The sequence below is a fragment of the Pleurodeles waltl genome, chromosome 10, assembly GCF_031143425.1.
Source record: "Pleurodeles waltl isolate 20211129_DDA chromosome 10, aPleWal1.hap1.20221129, whole genome shotgun sequence".
Lineage (NCBI taxonomy): Eukaryota > Metazoa > Chordata > Amphibia > Caudata > Salamandridae > Pleurodeles > Pleurodeles waltl.
The window spans coordinates 1,011,836,108-1,011,854,401 of record NC_090449.1 but is presented as its reverse complement, the minus strand read 5'-3'; the positions used below and the strand labels follow the sequence as shown (position 1 = coordinate 1,011,854,401).

At 39.5% G+C, this 18,294-nt stretch overlaps 1 protein-coding gene across 2 annotated transcripts in view; it reads left to right on the top strand.

Moving 5' to 3' along the window:
* The window catches only part of DNAJC13 (DnaJ heat shock protein family (Hsp40) member C13), an 876,382-nt gene that overhangs the window by 168,645 nt on the left and 689,443 nt on the right, over nt 1–18,294 (top strand). For both annotated transcript variants that reach the window (XM_069211911.1, XM_069211910.1), the window contains exons 6-9: nt 2,450–2,650; nt 6,614–6,820; nt 6,968–7,063; nt 9,159–9,250. In XM_069211911.1, the coding sequence (XP_069068012.1) occupies nt 2,450–2,650; nt 6,614–6,820; nt 6,968–7,063; nt 9,159–9,250 (596 nt within the window). The remainder of the gene's footprint in view (nt 1–2,449; nt 2,651–6,613; nt 6,821–6,967; nt 7,064–9,158; nt 9,251–18,294) is intronic.

Genomic DNA, 18,294 nt, shown 5'->3' with positions numbered 1-18,294 from the left:
AGGTGTCTTTTTCATTAGAGCCTAATGCAGTCTACCTCCTTAGAGCTAGTAAAAGTGATGTAGATGTCAAGCGGCAAGAAAAGAGCTTTACCAGTCTTGCGTTAAAAAAAATAGAATAGTTCATACCTTACTTACTTTTAATCTTTTGAGCCATTTTATATGGATTTGTGTTCTATGGTTTGCGATATCTATAATACTTACCCGTGCTGGGCAGGTCAGATGGCCGTTGTGAAAAACTTTTGCAGCCTTACTGCCGACTGAGCATGTTTTTAACCAATCTCTATAATATGTCACATAAGCACATTGAATTAAGCCAAAAATCTCGGTCAACAAACTCTGGGCTGGCCAGGTTTTCCTAATTTTTATTAAACTGGCCCATTATGTTTGCTAACCTATTGTGTGCTGTCCCCTATTTAAGTTCTTCCTGCATGTTCTAGAAAGAAATATCAGGCTCTGAACAGTGGGCCCACATTTTCTAGATACCTTAAACTTTGAGCCTGGCTGGCTGCAACTAGGCCACAAGGCTTTAGTAGTGTATGAGTTCAATCGCTGCAAAATCACACCCTCATGGTGATACCACTTTAATTGACAACAAGGTCAAAAGAAAATTTAAAACGAAACCCATTGTTTCTGTTAATATATTGTACATTAAAAGAAACAATGATTTGATTCCGCAGAACTAGCTGTTTAAATTTCATGTGTTTGAATGTGATTAAACCCATAAAAATGTTGATGCCCTTTACTTGATTGTTTTACTTATAAATTAATGCTTTAAAAGGTATTATGTCAAGATGCTCCTTCTTTGCTGTGGTGAGACAACAGGGGGCATGTTCTTTAGTTGGCCAAACTCCTTTTCAAAAATGTTAACTATTGTTTTAACTTTTCAATTGACTGTTGTTGCAGTTGAGGGATAGGTGATAATTCAGTTATTGTTTTAAAATACATGGGTTTGTGTGATCCCTGTGTAAACGTTAATCTATTCATTTCTTTACGATCGACAGCTTGTTATGCACGTAGTCACTGATTACAAAGAAAAGACGACAGAAGTGAACTGTAATAAGTTATTACAGTTTAGTTCTGAGGTCGCAGTGCCTGCTGTCAGTCATCAGCCGAGGTGGGAAGCAAGTGTGGTCATTGAGCAGCTGTTTAAAGCAACGTAAATCAACTCTGCTTTTCTTTTTTCTGCTTTATTTTTTTAATCTTACAGTGACAAGCGGAGAGAACATGTTTATTTTTTTACACTCTTTAGATAATTGTAGAAAAGTTAAAATCTGTCTGCATGTGCTACACATTCTGAGCTACTGCAGGTTTTTCTTTTTTTAACTAGCTGATTTGAACTGTTTCTAATACATCTTTGCAACAAATATCTAACAGGTTTTTTATGTGTTTAATTTTGCACTAGAGGCTCCAGTTTTATTTTTCGTGTTTGCAAACATGCTCATTCATATGAAAGAACTACACACCAAGGTTTTAAGTGGCTTGTGGGAAAAGTGATGGGGTGATCATGTATTACATGGGATAAATTAAACCCCTCCCACCTCACCCCACCCCACCCCTGAAGGAGGATAATTTGGCCTCATTCCTGTCTGTGGTTATAGTACACCTCAGTGACTTGCCATATCCTTTTTTTTTTTTTTGTTTTTTTTTAAATGATTTTATTTATTGATTTATTATTGCATAGACTTGCCATATCCTTACAATGTAGGCCAAGGGGTACTTTATCCCTTATATGATGCCTTGTCACATGCTGCACTGTTTCAAAAATATCATCTCCGGTGAAAAGAGAAAATAAAATCATTTTTTTCTCACCCAGTTTCCAGTATCTGTTGAGTAAAATAGCATCATCAAGGACCATAGCCTCATTAAGGAATGCCATAGCCCATCTATAAAAGACAAATATGTTATAAACCACATACCAGTGGGTAATCAGATATCAAAGAAATTGGTTATCACTGCTTAGGAGATTGTACACATGTGACCACTACTCTTAACGTTTATCTACCAATTATTGGAACACTACTTCTTTGAGAAGTCATGTTCATGCCTTATAAACACTCGGCATTTCATATAGCCTGTTTTCTTTTCTCTGGGTGGTTTTGTGTCTTTTGTTGACATACGTTGTGGACTTCTTGTCTTTTTTTTTTATATCTAACATGCTTGAGTTTGTCTATCTACAGTAAAAAGAAACTTGAAAAAATATCTTAAGCTTTGTAAAGATGTTTTTTAAATGCCCAAGTTTAAATGTGCTAACTAAATGAGCATTTTCTGCTACATTTTGGTGATGTATTACCTTTATTCTTTATTAGCTGTCTTAAAATATAGGTTAAAATTGCAAGTAATTTGAATCACATTTCAAACTGATTTGCACCTGTAATTATTACTAGATATATTCAGCCATCGATTACATTTATTTGGTTGTCTAAGATGTACCTTTTTCTTTCTTCTGCAGAGGTATAACTGCTATAAACATCACTGGAGTGACTCGCGGAAGCCTGTTGTTCTTGAAGTAACTCCAGGAGGAATAGACCAGATTGATCCTGGAAATAACCGAATTCTTTGCTCCTATGACTACAGGAATATTGAAGGCTTTGCTGAACTTTCTGACTATCAGGGAGGGTTCTGTATTATTTATGGAGGCTTTAGTAGATTGGTAAGGACATTAACCAACATGTTGAATTAATGTAATGTGAGCACGATAGGTGTTATGAAGTCACAGGTATCTGCTTATTGTGCTCACAAAAAACCCTGATCACACTTATTCTCCCTGTCTCAAGTGCGCTACTTTAGTGTTTGCTAGTTAATACCACTCTGTGTAATAGTGGGCAATTATGTGTTAAAACTCATAAAACATATTCTTTTTGTATTGCATATGCTGGTTGAATCAACTATTGTTCACTTACTGGGTAGTTTTCGACAAGTACCTTGTCCAAAGTTTGATGATTCCTTGTGGCTCTACATCTTATTTTAATTCTTGAAGTAGAGTAATAATTTTGTAAATTACTTTTAAAAGCGTAGATGGAAGCAGACTTTTTTTCTTTCAGGTAGTTGCTACTGATCTTTGCCATCACGTTTCTTAGAATAACCCATGATCTTATTTTCATTAAACATATAAATCAGTCCCCTAAAATTAATTTTAGCTTTCACTTAATCCAGCCGTCTGAATAAACAGTACTGTAAATCCAAATGTTAATGGTCAAGTATAAATTATTGAACAGTGAGTCTCGCTGGCGGTATTTACACTTCTCTTGTGTGAAATTTTTTATGAACTGAGACTTGTGAGAATAATATATATCAGAGATTTTCTCTAATATTGTACAGACTTCTTGATTTTGTTAATGAAATGGAAGTGTTATACTAGGTACTATTTTTACTCAGCAACAATATACTTAAACATTATTTTGCATTTCCCATTAAATCTGTAAAAAACTTGTTCAGACATTCTCATGTTAAACCTATGCTTGGGTTCTGATCTGTCATTATGAATCTTATCATGGCCGGTGTTCTCCTTTTTTATTTCATGCAGCTTAAGGCAGTTGACCTTTTTCTAGTTTTGGTCCTAATAACAATAGTAAGTGTGCCGCCCCCCCCCCCCCCCCCCCCCCCTTTTGTTGTGAAAAGCTTATTGAAGACATCCAAAGTCTGATGCCCAAGACCTTTTTAGAAATCATAAAGCCTAAAATCACAGTTGTGTGATCCAGTAATACACTGAGATAAGTCATTATTTTCTGAAACGTTTATGAATAATACGCTTGTATATGTCATCTACAGTTACAGGTATGCGGTGTTATTGCAAACTGTGGTAGGGTACCTACATTTTGGAGAATAGTGTAAACAGTCCTTGATCTGCCACAGTCTGATCTCTATTCGTTATAGGCTTGCCAAAATCTTGGTATAGATGTTACTGAAATTCCTGATAAATTGGCAGATGAGAATGTCATTACAGAGCACCCCCAGTATAGGTTCCAGACAACCAAGAATAGAGTCATACAAAGCATTAACCTATATATAATCATTGCCAAACAGATGCTTGCTTCTTAGAAAGAGCTTTCATCATTTGTGACAGTAAGGACTGCAAGGCCTTTTCTTTGACACAGTCCTGTTTATATAGATCAACAACTTCGTCACATTTTTACAAATATACTTAATCTGATATTATAAATGTAAATGGATTTAGAGTGACCATTTTGTCTGCCATGATAGTACGCTGATTTAAACATTTGTAATGTCCACTGAGATTGCTATCGTTATTTGAAATTTACTGTGGCTCAGAGATGTGAAGCCAACTGCTGAAAATCTGACAATGTTTGCAATATCACCAAATGTATTTGTAGAGAGTGTACCACTTACAGGGGTGGTCTTTTGGAATTAGTTGCAAACTCTTGACTGACAAGGGTTTCGAGCTGCAGCTGAGTGAAGTTGTGATTGTATTAAGACAGCAGCACAGTTCTTTTCCCTTTCCAAGTGGGTGATTGAAATCCTTCTATATTAAGATTTGTGACTCCTCTTATCAAGGTAGTCTGCATGGTATAAAATGTTGAGTTAGTGGAATGTGCCATGTATTCTTCTGAATTGTGGTGATAGAAGCATCTTGCAAAAAGACCATAAAAGACACATTTGTTGAAGAGTGCAGGAGGTAGGACTGTCAACCGCTAATTAAGTTGTTCACTGGTTGGTGGGTGTTAAATGTTTAAGGACCATGCTCAAGGTTAGGCCTTTGTTAAGGAATTGTGTAGTGAAGCAAAAAACATGATTAAATATTTTACAGATTTTATTCTAATATAGAAATAGAGAGGGTGGTTAACACCAACTAAGATCTCGTTTTCCTTGGGTTTAGAGGCAGCTTGTGTGGTGATTTTAAGAGATGCAGGAACGTATTGGAAATTATATTTTTTCAAAGATGTTCATAGACCAGTGTGCAGTTTTTTTATTTTTGTATATGCTTGCTTATTTTGTTGAATTGACACCACTAATAATTTAGGGACAAGTAATTGAGAAATCTAGGTGCTATTCTGGATATAAAAGGATTCACTAATTATGTTTGTGTAACTTAAACTTTGTTTTCCCAAACTGGCTAGGAAAGGCAATGCTCAAATGCTTGGTGGTTGCTCTAAAGTGTATAACAGTGTTAATTTGGTAGTTTAAATGCACTGTCAGTGAGGGATGTGTGGCCTTCATGTGGGATTTGTTGGCCTTAACGTGGGGTTTACAGGGCATAATGTGCAGTCAGCGGTCATTGCTCCTTCTATAATCAAAGTGCTAACAGAGCATTTACCAGTACATGGAATATTTCGGCACCAGGTTTCCAGGATACTTATAAAAATTGGAAGTTTTTGGTTTAAATAACTTCTCATGTAAGACTGGCGAAAGGTGCGTAGATAATTTGTTATGCCAATGTGTATTGCTAATAAATTCGGATTATTTTTATTATACGGGGTTAAAAGATAAAAGTTTGTGATTCGTTTAATACTTGCATTGTTAAATGATGTATTTTGTTTTGATTTAAATTAATGAAATAAAACAAAGTAGTTTTTAATTTAACTGTAGCGTAACCTTCTTTTCTTTTTTGTGTGGGGTCATAAGGAAAATCTACTCTGCTCCTATTATGTGGTGTTGGTTTTAGTAGCCTTCTTTTATGGATAAGCCCAGGTGTTCCTGGACCAATGCTCCTGGTTCAGTTAGAACTCGAAACCATACCTACTCATGTGCTAAGTTGAGCCAGTGCACACCACCCCGGATGCCCTCCTAGGGGTATGCAGGCTTTAAGAAACCTGGGAGCAGCTAAATCTTCGTAGTTGTTATTAGAACATTGTTAGTGTAAAAAATGCAATGTAGAAAGGCAGTGTTAGGACATTTGTGCCATGTGGGGCTAGATATGGCCAGTTTTCTATGAAGTTATTTTTTATGTAGGACAGAAAAATGAAGGCCTTCATTTTAGTAATACATATAAAATGTAGAAAAAATGAGGAAAGAAGAGCTGTCCAATTGAACATTTGTAAGATGTGTAAGAAGATAGAAGTTGGTGAGGGAAGTAGAGTATGTCTACCTTCCAGTGATGCATATTTATTGGCTTCAGATGTGCATCCTGTCTGCACCCACTGTGGTGTTTATTGCACTCTGGGATGCCTGTGGTATGTGAACCTCACTTTGATGGATAAATCTGTAGTCTTTCCGTCAGTTAGACAAATGATCTATACTTTTGAGTGCCACCCTATGTATTCATACATCGACTGAGAGTCTGTTTTCTGCAACATCGCCCATGGTTTCACAGTGGTTTAATCACTTAGGTCCCTTTACTAGAAGGACAAACATTGTAATGGACAGATGAACATCTGTTGATGATAGCTGAAGTTTGAGTTGCTTGAAAGCTACATGGTAGGATGCAAAGAGTGTCAAAACTACTATTTCTGACTAATTTAGAAGTTACACGTTATTTGAAGAACTTGCCCAACTTCCGACAGAGGTCATTCAGATTGTTGAAGATATCTTGTGTATTGATTATAGTTCTGCAGAGAAATCAAACGCCATTTTGTTGGTGGCACTTGTTCTGCTTCTGCCCATCCTGTGATTCCTCCTTAAGCATCTTTGCCTTTTTCTTGTTGTGAATGACTTGCAGCATGTGTTTGCCTCAGAGCAGAGGGAGGACATCATTCGCAGCGCTATTGACCATGCTGGCAACTACATTGGAAGCTTGCTGCGGATGAGGAAGGAGCCGATAGACTTCGAGCAGTGTATTACCCTGCGCATGGGGAAGTACAGCAACGATGAATCCATCACTTCTCTGGCAGAGTTCATTGTTCAGAAAATCTCACCTCGGCACACAGTAAGTACTGAAAACTCAGATGAGAAGGTCATTTGGTGCTTGGTTTTATATATTTTAAATTGTAGACTTCAGAGTTCAGAATATTATTGTATTTGTTGTGTATATGTACATTTTATGTAGCTGTAACTTTAATTCTTGTATTTTAAGGAGCCTGTAAAAAGACTGCTAGCACTTACAGAAACCTGCTTACTAGAGCGAGACCCAGCCACTTACAACATTGCGACACTCAAACCTTTAGGAGAGGTATGTGGAACCTTTTTTGTTAATGATATGGTGGGGACACATTTTTCTATTTTTATTTGTTGACTAGCATCCCTGAGCCTAGTAATAACTCCCTACTTCCACTTGGGAACAATTTGTCTGGAATTGAGGTGAAGGCCCTGTGGATGTATTGGGTCTTCATTAGTAAGAGGCCACTGTAATCTGGGGCTTTCCAGTCCCACTTCTCCCTTACTTCATACAGCTGGAATTCCATGAAAGTAAGAAAATGTGTTTTCTCACCAAACTGGACCGTAGTTTATTAATAAGTCGGCCTGTGTTCTCTGTCTATTATTTGAAACAATAATTCTTCAATTGATTTTATTTGAAAGTGTTGTGGTAGTGACCAAGTATAATTGAGCATATAGTAGTATAAAATTATTTTTTTGTCACAGTTTCAGGTAGTGTAATAAAGGACCTTCTGTAATAAAGCTGACAGCCGCCCTTAGTACCACTTATAAGAGGTGTTATTGACATTACAAACAGTACCTTTAGAGGAACCTGCTAGAACACGTTTTTAAGCAACATTGTAATATTCATTAATACAACCTTTCTCAAATGTGCCCTGTCTGGGTCTATCCCTTTTTAGAATCAATCACCCATATATGTACATTTTTTAATTCAGATAAAAAGAACCCTTTTTCCCGAAAAAAGTCTGTTCTTGGTATCTACCTAAAATTATTTTTCTTTGTAATGTATTTTTGTCTTAAATTATATTTCTGTAAACTTGTTTTTCTATTTAGATTTTTGTGCTACTGTGTAATCCTGTTGAAAACCACAGGTTCGTGTGTTTTTCTTGGTAGTAGTTAAGGCTTGGTTTCAAATTTCCCGGCTATCCTTTCATCAGCATCATTCACAGCACGAAACACTGTGCATCTTCAAGCATGCATTTCTACAGTAGGCATGTAGGTCGTATTCCGTGCCTCTCTTTTCCAATGACATGCAGAGACAAATACTGAGAAGCACCTACAGGAAGACCCAGCACACCTCTCTTCACACACAACACCACACAGACCAAAGCACAACACACCCCTATATGGACGCTCACGCAGGCGTAACCTAAGGGATACCACGGATACCCAGGTAAGGAAACATCTGTATGCTCCACAGATGTGTAACTTTTAATTCCTAGGAGATAGAGATGCAGAACCACTGAGTATGTATTGTGTATTGGACAGTCATAGCAAATATAGGCTTCCTTCAGTGGCAGAAGTTTGTCTGTGCTCATTTGCACAGACTCTCAAGCAGAGTGCAAACCAAAGCAGCACACCTTCCCTCATGAGCAGCATGGTTCAAATACACTTGTCAACATACAAGGAATAATTCAATGCTCGCATCTTGGTCTTTGCAATGTGGGACGGATCACAAAAGAAGTATTCCAGGTTCGCCTACATGGCATCCAAATCATGTAATGAATTCCCTCATTTCATCAGGGACACCTCCTCCCCACTGGAGTTCCGCAAAAAGCTGACGACGTGGCTCTTCGCTGGGAGCATATTCCCACTCACCTGCTCGAGTGCCTAGATACCCTCATGGGTGATTAGTGCGCTGTACAAATCCACATCACATCACACATCCCACACCACTAAACATAACATAACCAAGCATCACATCACATCAGTTGTTCAGCGGAAATGCCAGCACCGCCTGGCCTCCTCATTCTGTTAGCGTCATTCATCTGAAAAGTGACTTGTCTACATCATCAGTATTTCACAGTAAGATATTTCACATGACTACAGGTTTTTTTCGGTATTGGAATAGTACTTTGCACCCTTCTGAGTTACTCAACTGTGTAACGCACAAAAAGGTCTTTAAATTACTTTGTGTTACGCAATATATCAACAATAAAACATGCTGTATGTTTTTTTTCTAAAATGTTAAATAAGTGTATAGGGCATTTTTGTGTAAAAGGACGAAGTGTCTGACTAATACCAGATTTAAGGTCTTTACTTAAAGGTAGGTAATAATATTTCTTCATCCATAACTGGAAATAGATGTACTGGCTCACACATTTTGATCGTTACTAAATGCTATGTCAAGGCGGAAGAATCCTTTTAACTTATTTAAGTTTCTGTTTTAGGTATTTGCACTTGTTATGGATTCTGAAAATCCTCAGCTGTTTACCATAGAGTTCATTAAGGGCCAGATCCGGAAATATTCCTCAACAGAAAGGTACTGTAAGACATATGCTTTTTTTACCATTTTTTAGGCATGCTCATGAAATTACAAGCCAAACACGTTATAGTTTGAACGGCTGTGCACGAAGTACGGTATCTGCTTCTGCAGAGTAACAGTTTCTGATTTACAAATTCCTAGGAAAACCCTTGAGGTTTGTTTTCAAATAAATCACACTTGATCAGCTTGTGTCTTTCTTTTTAGATGTATTGTGCAGAAAACAATGTTCCATTTTTTCCCTTGATCTTTGCATATTTATTTTAAAAAAATCCTTAAAATATGTGCTATCAAGACTTTTCAAATGCTTGAATATTGCATATCTTCCATTTTCAACATTTGCATGCAAGTGTAATTTTTAGGACTGCCCTTGTGTACAGAATGCTTGTGACGTAGTGTCATAATTTGTTTACAAGAAAATAGCACATCAGTTTTCAGTGCCAAATAACGTTAACAAGAGAAACATTCTCATTGGGCCAGGAGGAAGGAAGAGAGTTGAATCTCTGCGAACAACATAAAGGGCAATGTTGGTCACTTTGCACACCTCTGCTTCAAAGATCTGAAAAGTACAAATGTCATAGTTTGCAGTGGAAAAACGAATATAAAGTTGGTGTATCCCTTTTTATTACCATATATAGTGTTTTTTATTTCCAACAAACAAAATGGTTCAACTTAAGAGCTTAACACCCAAGGGTCGACCATCAAATACTGACTGATAATGTTTATGAGGCAACTGAGAGTCGACATCTTGATTTTGTAACATACTGATGTCTTCAGAGGGCACTAGGGTGAGTTGAGTTAGACCGGGTTCCAGCTCTACTTATTCTTGTAAATTAAAAGTGTCCAGTTTGACAGAAAGTGCTTTCATATATCAGTGATTTATGCCACAATTGGTGCATTATATGAATGCATTTTACTACCTTTAATATCCTGGTTTCCATGCATCTCTGCTGTTCTACTGACATTTGCATAACGTTCTTTGCATTTCTTGTTGCACGTGAAGCCCTTCATGAACAATGTGACTTGGTTCATACTATATAAACTTAATAAATAAAATTAATGCCATACTGATGATGGCAGGTGGATTTTAACCATTCTGGTGTTGGTAAGAACTGAGATAGCCATCTTGCAGCTTGTGCCCCCATGGTAGATGATCTTGATTACATTGCCCGTTTAGTCATAAAACCACTCCCAATTTGTAATAGTCTTTCTGATCGATACTTCTACCTGCTGATTCCTCGTCTTTCAAATATCCCAGCCACCAGAACCGGATCTGGAAGCTTCTGACATTGCTTTGCCAGTGCCGTACAGGGCTCTGCTTCATATTGACACTGTAAGCATTACATGTGTAGGTTCATGCAAAGTTCATGGTATGATAGTGACATTTGGTGGTTCAGATGAGAAAGGACTCAAGAAATGCTCTTAACTACATTTCATATTGGAAGGATACCTTTATTTTTCCGTATTGCTTAAAATGAGTGTATATGTTGACTTATTTCTTTTCATGGTCATCTTCCTCTATTATTTATTTTCTTCTACATTCTGCTTAAGGGTTGAAGACATTTCTGGAGGACTCAAACACTAACACTCTATTCGTTGGTGTATGTCTCACTTTGAGTTTTTGGTCTTCCTCTCTTTCCCTCCGCCATTTCCACGTGTGTTTTCTATCATTTTTTTCGGCTTATAGTCTCTCTTCTGTGTTCCTTTTGGAAGAGCTGCTTCTTTTCTTTTCAGTTTTGGGGGTGGGTAGAAATCTAGATTTTAAGATGGTTTTTGCTTCCTTTTCTGTTCACGGGTGCATGGAAGCTTTTGCCTTGCATGTGTTTGAAGGAACAGAGTCCCATTGACAAGAAAAAACATGATCCGTTGTGTCACAGGTCACTTTGTGGGTGGCACTGAAACTGGTATTTTGTGGAAGAGCAATGAATCATACATTCTGCCTCAAGGTGATTGAGAATACAGTGATTGTGGCTCTAAAGACCCACTTTCTTGAGCTTGAATGCTCATACAGATACACAGGAGGTCATGAAATGCTATTGGCAATGAAAAGTGACCAACTCTCTTTGACACAGCAACTCAATGATGAGGCCAAAAACAGATGGTTTTCAGCACTGAGTTAATTTTTGGAGACTACTGCGTTTTCTTTGAGGTGCACCTTCCGGACGTGAGTGGTGATCCTGTCGGCCAGGGTTTCCTTACTGGTGACTTTTAATATGGTGGTTGAGGAGTTTGTTTCCTTAAACATTGAACTTTTCAGTCAAAAAATAACAACTGATCACACTGACATAGATTCTGTCCTATAAGGTATTTTCCAGCCCTCCTGTTCAATTGTACATGCTGACCAAATGTTTCGCTCTCGGTGGAAGTGGTTGTTGATGCGATCTCTCCGCTTGCTTCGGATGAAGAGTTTGTGACTGAGTATCTTACCCTTGGAACTCTTCAAACTACTGGCTTCTAAGGTGGTTCGAATTCTGTGGAACATGTTTGCTGGCACAGCAGAGGACAAGCGTCTTTTTTCTGATCTGAGAGAGGTGGTTATTACTATTCTAAACCTCATCCAGTAGGTACATCAGTGTGCCTCTTAGAGGCCCATATCGCTGATCAGTGCTGAATCTAAGATTCTTGTTAGGTTCCTTACAAGTGCCGCCTTCTGTGTGTTCAGTCCCTAGTGCATGCAAACCAAAGTGGGTTCATGCCAGGCTGTTCTCTGCAATATGTCATCAGATGTCTCCCCCAATACACTGTTTTGTCACCCTTGCTAGAAGAGCCATTGATGCTACTGCTTTTTGGCTTAGAGGATGCCATAGACTTTGTGATTTAAGACTATGTGTTTGCTATGCTTTTCAGAATTGGATTTGGGTCTTAATTTGTCTTCTGCCTGTATCTTCTATACACTGGTAGTCACCAGGATTCATGTAAACTGGGCCCTCTCCTCTTAATTCCCCATTAAGCAGGTCACACAGCAGTATTGGCTGCCCTGTCCATTGCTGTTCACCCTTGCTAGGGAGTATTTGGCCAGAATACTGAAAACATATAAGAACATCTGAGGCTTTCAATAGAAAATGGGCTTGGAAGACTATGCCTCTTTATGTACAGCTAATCTACATATTTACCTTTTTTTATTAAATAATATATTTATTGATTTTGTAAACGTTCAGAACATCAAGTCAGGAATGACAGCGCCCACACATGAATATCCCCAGCGCAAGTTAAGAAATAGACAACACATCTCATGCCTTCCCAATCAGCAGCATTACCTTGTTACACTAAGTACCAACTCTCATCTTACTCCTAGGCAGCTCAGGTGGCTTATGTATTTCTCCGATGTCAACCCCTGCTATAAAGCCCTTGAGTGATGCAGCTCTTATACCCTTCATTCTCATGTCTGGGCTGCAAGTCAGTTAAGTCTATTCTCTTCCTGGTCTGGGCACCTCCAAATTTGTACTGTGGGACCTTGACCTCAAACTCCATCAGCATGACTTCACTTACTTGGACATCAACATAGTAAACTGAGGCAGCCAGTGCTGGTTTGGAAACATTTTCCTCTCCCACAACACACCCCCTCTGTCACTTATGGGGCAAAGCACTATTGCAAAAATGGTTCACCTTCCAAGACTATTATGCAGGTTTCAAAATTATCACCATCTGTTTCCTCCTACCTTCTTTTATACTGTGATGGCTTCTTGTGACAGGGTATGATCCTACAGGCTTCTATAGGAAAACACCATAAAGCCCCATGGATGGAGAGCTTGACATTCTTGACAGTCTCTTGCTAGCATGCATCTCATCTTATGGTACTGAATTACTTACTGTATGAACCACATACTTACCCAACATAACACAATGAAATGTAGGTGCTAGGCGGCTATCCACCCTCCCACTACTTCAAGCAGGTCTCGACCTTCCACCAAACTAGTTTCAGACCTAGTGAGGAATCAATTGGGTGGCAAATTGACCAGTGATACTCATATAGGTGGGAAACATAACGACAAATGTATGTTCCATTAAGGGCTTTGCAAAGAGGGCCATCAGTGGCATTTTTCACCTGAAAAATGTGACCTCCCAGTCTTGTCTTAATTCTTTAGCAGATGGATAATATGAATTTGTGCACCAGAATTCTCAGTTCTTACACCATTACACCGTGCCAAAACACACTGTCTTAATGATGTATGAGAAACTGGAGATATTAACTTACTTGAAAGGAAAATCGCAATGGGAAAGTCTGAAATATGTCTTGCATCTACAGGTCCCCACTTATTATCTCCCCTGACTCCTCTTCTTTGAGGGGTGGATAAGGTTGTGTGCATAATCCATGCAGGCACTCATTCCCCCCCACATGAGATTACCCTAGCCACCTCATTTAGACTTATTCAATTGTAGACTCAAACACAATTTATTTACCTCAGAACATCCTGGCTGAATAAAATGGGACTTCATTCTTCTCCCAAATGCTTGAGGTGTTATGATGCAACAGCTACCTTTCACCACATGGTGTGGACATGTCTGGTCATCTACAGCTTCTGAGGAAAGTTCCTTGACACACTAATGTGAATTTTCTGTTGACTGATCTCTTCCACAGCCAAGATTCGTTCTTCATAATTGCAGCATTCAGAAGCTAATTGTTAAGCAAAGTGTTTGCTAGTAATGCCACAGAGAGTTAAAGCCCAGCACTGGAACGATGTACCCCACCTCCGAAACCCCCTCTTCTCTGTGTGAGTGGATACAGGGCATGAACAAATGCATATTCTTGAGTGTCTGACATACGAGGCAAAAGGATATTCTTGCAAATGCAATAAAATTGGGGAGTTCTAGTGCAACAACTTCCATCTGGACTAATGCACCCGATGAACAGTTGCTTTTGATTTTAATCTCCATAGTAAATAGATTTACTTCATCTCCTCAGGAAATATATTTAATGGTCATCCAGTCCTAATTGCTTGATTACACATCTGTTATTTATTGACTGATGAATGTTGATTTATTTATATCACCTTTCATCGCCTACTGTTATGCACTATTGCAAATACCAATAAATAGGCTTCTATTAAAAAAAAAAAAAAAGTTCCTTCTTTCCATAGAATCTTTGGCATTCTAGATGAATTTGTAGCTAAACATACCCTGCCATGTTGAACAGCCTGTAAAGCTTGAGCCATCCTGTGAGCAAGCTAAAGGCCGACACTGTTAATATAGCCACTGATTTCAGAACTGTCGACCGATCTTCTGTGCTTGGTCAAATCAGTTATGGAAACTCTGTCCTAGGTGGCGTTTCTTCAAGTTCTTTAACTTCCCTCAATGCTGTTTTCATTCAGCCTCTAGATTTCTCGTTGGAACAAAAGAAAATCAAATCACATCACCCCAGACCCACTCTGACTCTCGTTTGAGAGAAGACTGCATTTGCCTGTAGTACGTGCATGACACAAATCAGCAAATCAAGTTGTCTTCTTTTAAACATCAAAAGCTCTGGAAGCTTGAAGACCCAGAGAAGTCAACAGAATCGGAATCTAGAAAGCAAGACATTAAACTCTTTAAAAAAAAAAAAACAAAAAAAAAAAAACTGCAACACAAGCTAAACAGCAAAAATTTAGATATCTCTTCAGACAAATGGAAACCTTCATTTCTTTACAGAAAAGAATAAAAACCTTTGTTTTTCGATAAACCATAATTTTATTTTGTAAAGTGGTTTCATCCAGTACACATCTTGATAAACGGAGCATTCAATTTAGAGAACACAACAGAGGTGAATCACAAATTACACAGTTTTGATAGCGTAGAGCTTGCAGCATTTCCCCTACCCTTTGCCATATGTAGGATAGCCTCTAGCCTTTTAATTGCTTCTTCCATTTTAGCTCATCAAGCCCTGGCCCTAGTCCAGTCTGATACCGGGGTGCAGATGCAGATTTCCAGTGCCTGACAATGTGGCTTTTAGCAGCCACGGTATCCATGTCCACTAGTGCCCGCTCTCCACAGCTACCCCCAAATCATACCATATCTCCAGGGTGGTGATACACAGTTAATGGTCAGTTGGCCTGCCCAGTATTTTTGTAACAGTGTTAAGTATAATTGAAGTATAATTGACCTCTAGATTATAATCACTGGGCACTCCCTCACCACACGGAAGAAGTGTCTCTCAGATCAGCCACAAGTGATTGAGTGCAACCATTCTTCCCAACATTCATGTTTTTGAAGTGCTGTTCAACAGGGAAAACAACTTTCCAAAACAGGACACATTGTGCTGTCAACTCATGACTAAATCCAAAACCTTATTCACCACCTTTAGATTCTACAAGACTGATCATTGCTCAACATCAAGTTAACATATGAGCTGTTCTCTACCAGATTTACTGACACTGTATTAATGTCCAGAAAGAAGGCTTACTTTAATGCTAGTCACCCTTTCATCCTCTCCTCCTTCAAAATACTTGACAAAAATCATGAGTGTCTTCTACAGACCTAGGAAAGGTATATCTACCCCATCGTGTACAGATCAAACCAAGGCTTTCCATGCTCATTAAAATCTTTTGGGTGTGTCGGGGGCCCAGGAGACTGATGAGATCAAGGTTCCAGCAACACTACAAGTCAGATTTAAACCCACCACACAGGTAGCATTATCAAAAACTGTTGTTTTCTGACAACAAACCTGTGCACACCAAACTTAAAAAATGATCCTTGAATCTTAGGAAAAGTGGGAAAATCTAATTTTGAATATGAACCCATTATCCTACACTTGCCTCTTTGCTGGCCATATCAATGCTGGGTCTCCAGTTGAAGAATATTGAAAGCTGGGAGTTCAACCAAATGTCGAAGAGATGCATCTGGGACTTGCCCCAGAACCTCTGCAGACCTCTGAAAAAAGGGAATCCTAATCTCCAAAACCTGTGGTTAGCTAGTTGATTGGAGTTCCAGTCTGTAGTCTTTTGCAGAGGCTTGAAATATGTGCAGTTTTTGCTGATATTTGAGAGTTCAGGCAATAGTGGCAGTTCTGCAAAAGTACTAGACTGCTTTCTTCCACAACTAGTTGACATAAATCTCTACACGTCTTCTGGGATAATTTTCATTCTGAAAAAGAAAAGTGTTTTTTTAGGTGGGTACTTGTGGCAAGTCAAACGAGGAGGGATCTGTTTGAAGAAAAAACAGACATGAAATGTAAACCACCAAATTAGAACTTTAGAAAGCATCCAGAATGAGATTTAAACCAAACATTTATCTTACAGTAATGCATTAATTAGTGGTGGTTCATAGTAACACGTCATGTAGTGCAGCAGCACAGAGCTTTAATGAAAAGATACGATGCAGAAACAAAGGCAAATTCAATGCAGTAAACAGTTTGTCCATAGAGTGAAATATCACGTTGTAGTTTAGACATAATGTAGTATAAGTATAACTTTCATTGGTATTATTATTATATATATATATGTTCGATGGCATGTGTAGCTGCAGATACACATGCTTTGCACATCCCGCCATCTAGTGTTGGGCTCGGAGTGTTACAAGTTTTTTTTCTTCGAAGAAGTCTTTCGAGTCACGAGATCGAGGGACTCCTCCCCTTTTGGCTCCATTGCGCATGGGCGTCGACTCCATCTTAGATTGTTTTTTTTCCGCCATCGGGTTCGGACGTGTTCCTTTTCGCTCCGTGTTTCGGTTCGGAAAGTTAGTCAGAATCTCGGAAAATTCGACGGTATTGTTTGCGTTCGGTATCGGGTTAGTTACTACAGATCGACACCGACTTTTGAAGAGCTCCGGTGGCCCTTCGGGGTTTTTTCGATTTCCCCGTCTGGGCCTGGTCGGCCCCGCCACGTGTCTCTTCAAGGCTGATGGAACGGACCCGATTCCGCTTCTGCCCAAAATGTCACAACAAGTATCCATATACAGATCAGCACCTGGTCTGTAACTTGTGTTTGTCTCCAGAACACAAAGAAGATACTTGTGAAGCCTGTCGAGCGTTTCGGTCGAGGAAGACATTAAGAGACCGAAGAGCGAGAAGACTGCAAATGGCGTCGGCGCCGACAGGACAAAGGAATTTGGAGGAGGAAGAGGAAACCTTCTCCATCCAGGAGTCGGACTCGGACGAGCTCGATCCTGAAGAAACACCTAAAACCGTGAGTAAGACGTCGAAACATAAAACTCACGAGAAGACCACAAAAGCCCAGGGGACGCCACCGCTAACAGGCTATGGCTTAACCCATAAAATAGGTGACCGATCATCGGCACCGAAAAAGGGCACGCTTGTGTCGAAGTCATCCGACTCCGGGCGAGATACCGGCACACAGCAATCTCGAGCCCGAGACAGCGGCTCCGAGCAAGTTCGGCACCGAGACAGCGGCACTGAAATGGGTCGGCACCGAGAGACCACAACGCAGAAAATAAAGAAAGTGTCGTCGGAGCTGGAAAAGGCTACCGAAAAGGTTTCCATTCCGAAACATCCAGCCTCGGAACCGAAATCAGGCTCCTACACAGAGGAACAGGGATTGTCCTCCCAAATGCAAGGACATAAGTTCGGACAAGAACTAGAATCAATGGAGCCAGACTACACTCAAAGGAGGCTCCACATTCAAAAGGACACAGGGAAGATAAGCACTCTTCCCCCAATTAAAATGAAAAGAAGACTTGCCTTTCAAGAAAAAGACAAGCAGCCACAGGCAAAGGTGGCAAGACAGACAACTCCGCCACCATCTCCACCACCATCAATGCACACATCACCAGTAGTCACTCCACCACTGATGCAATCCCCAACACATACTGCAATGAGTCAGGACGATCCTGACGCATGGGACCTTTATGATGCGCCAGTATCTGATAACAGCCCAGACTGTTACCCAGCGAGACCGTCCCCACCTGAGGACAGTACATCCTACACACAGGTGGTCTCAAGGGCAGTGGCTTTTCATAACGTCACCTTGCATGCAGAACCGATTGAGGATGACTTTTTGTTTAATACACTATCCTCCACTCATAGCCAATACCGGAGCTTACCTATGCTACCTGGAATGCTAAAACACTCCAAACAGGTGTTTCAGGAGCCTGTGAAGGGCAGGGCCATAACTCCA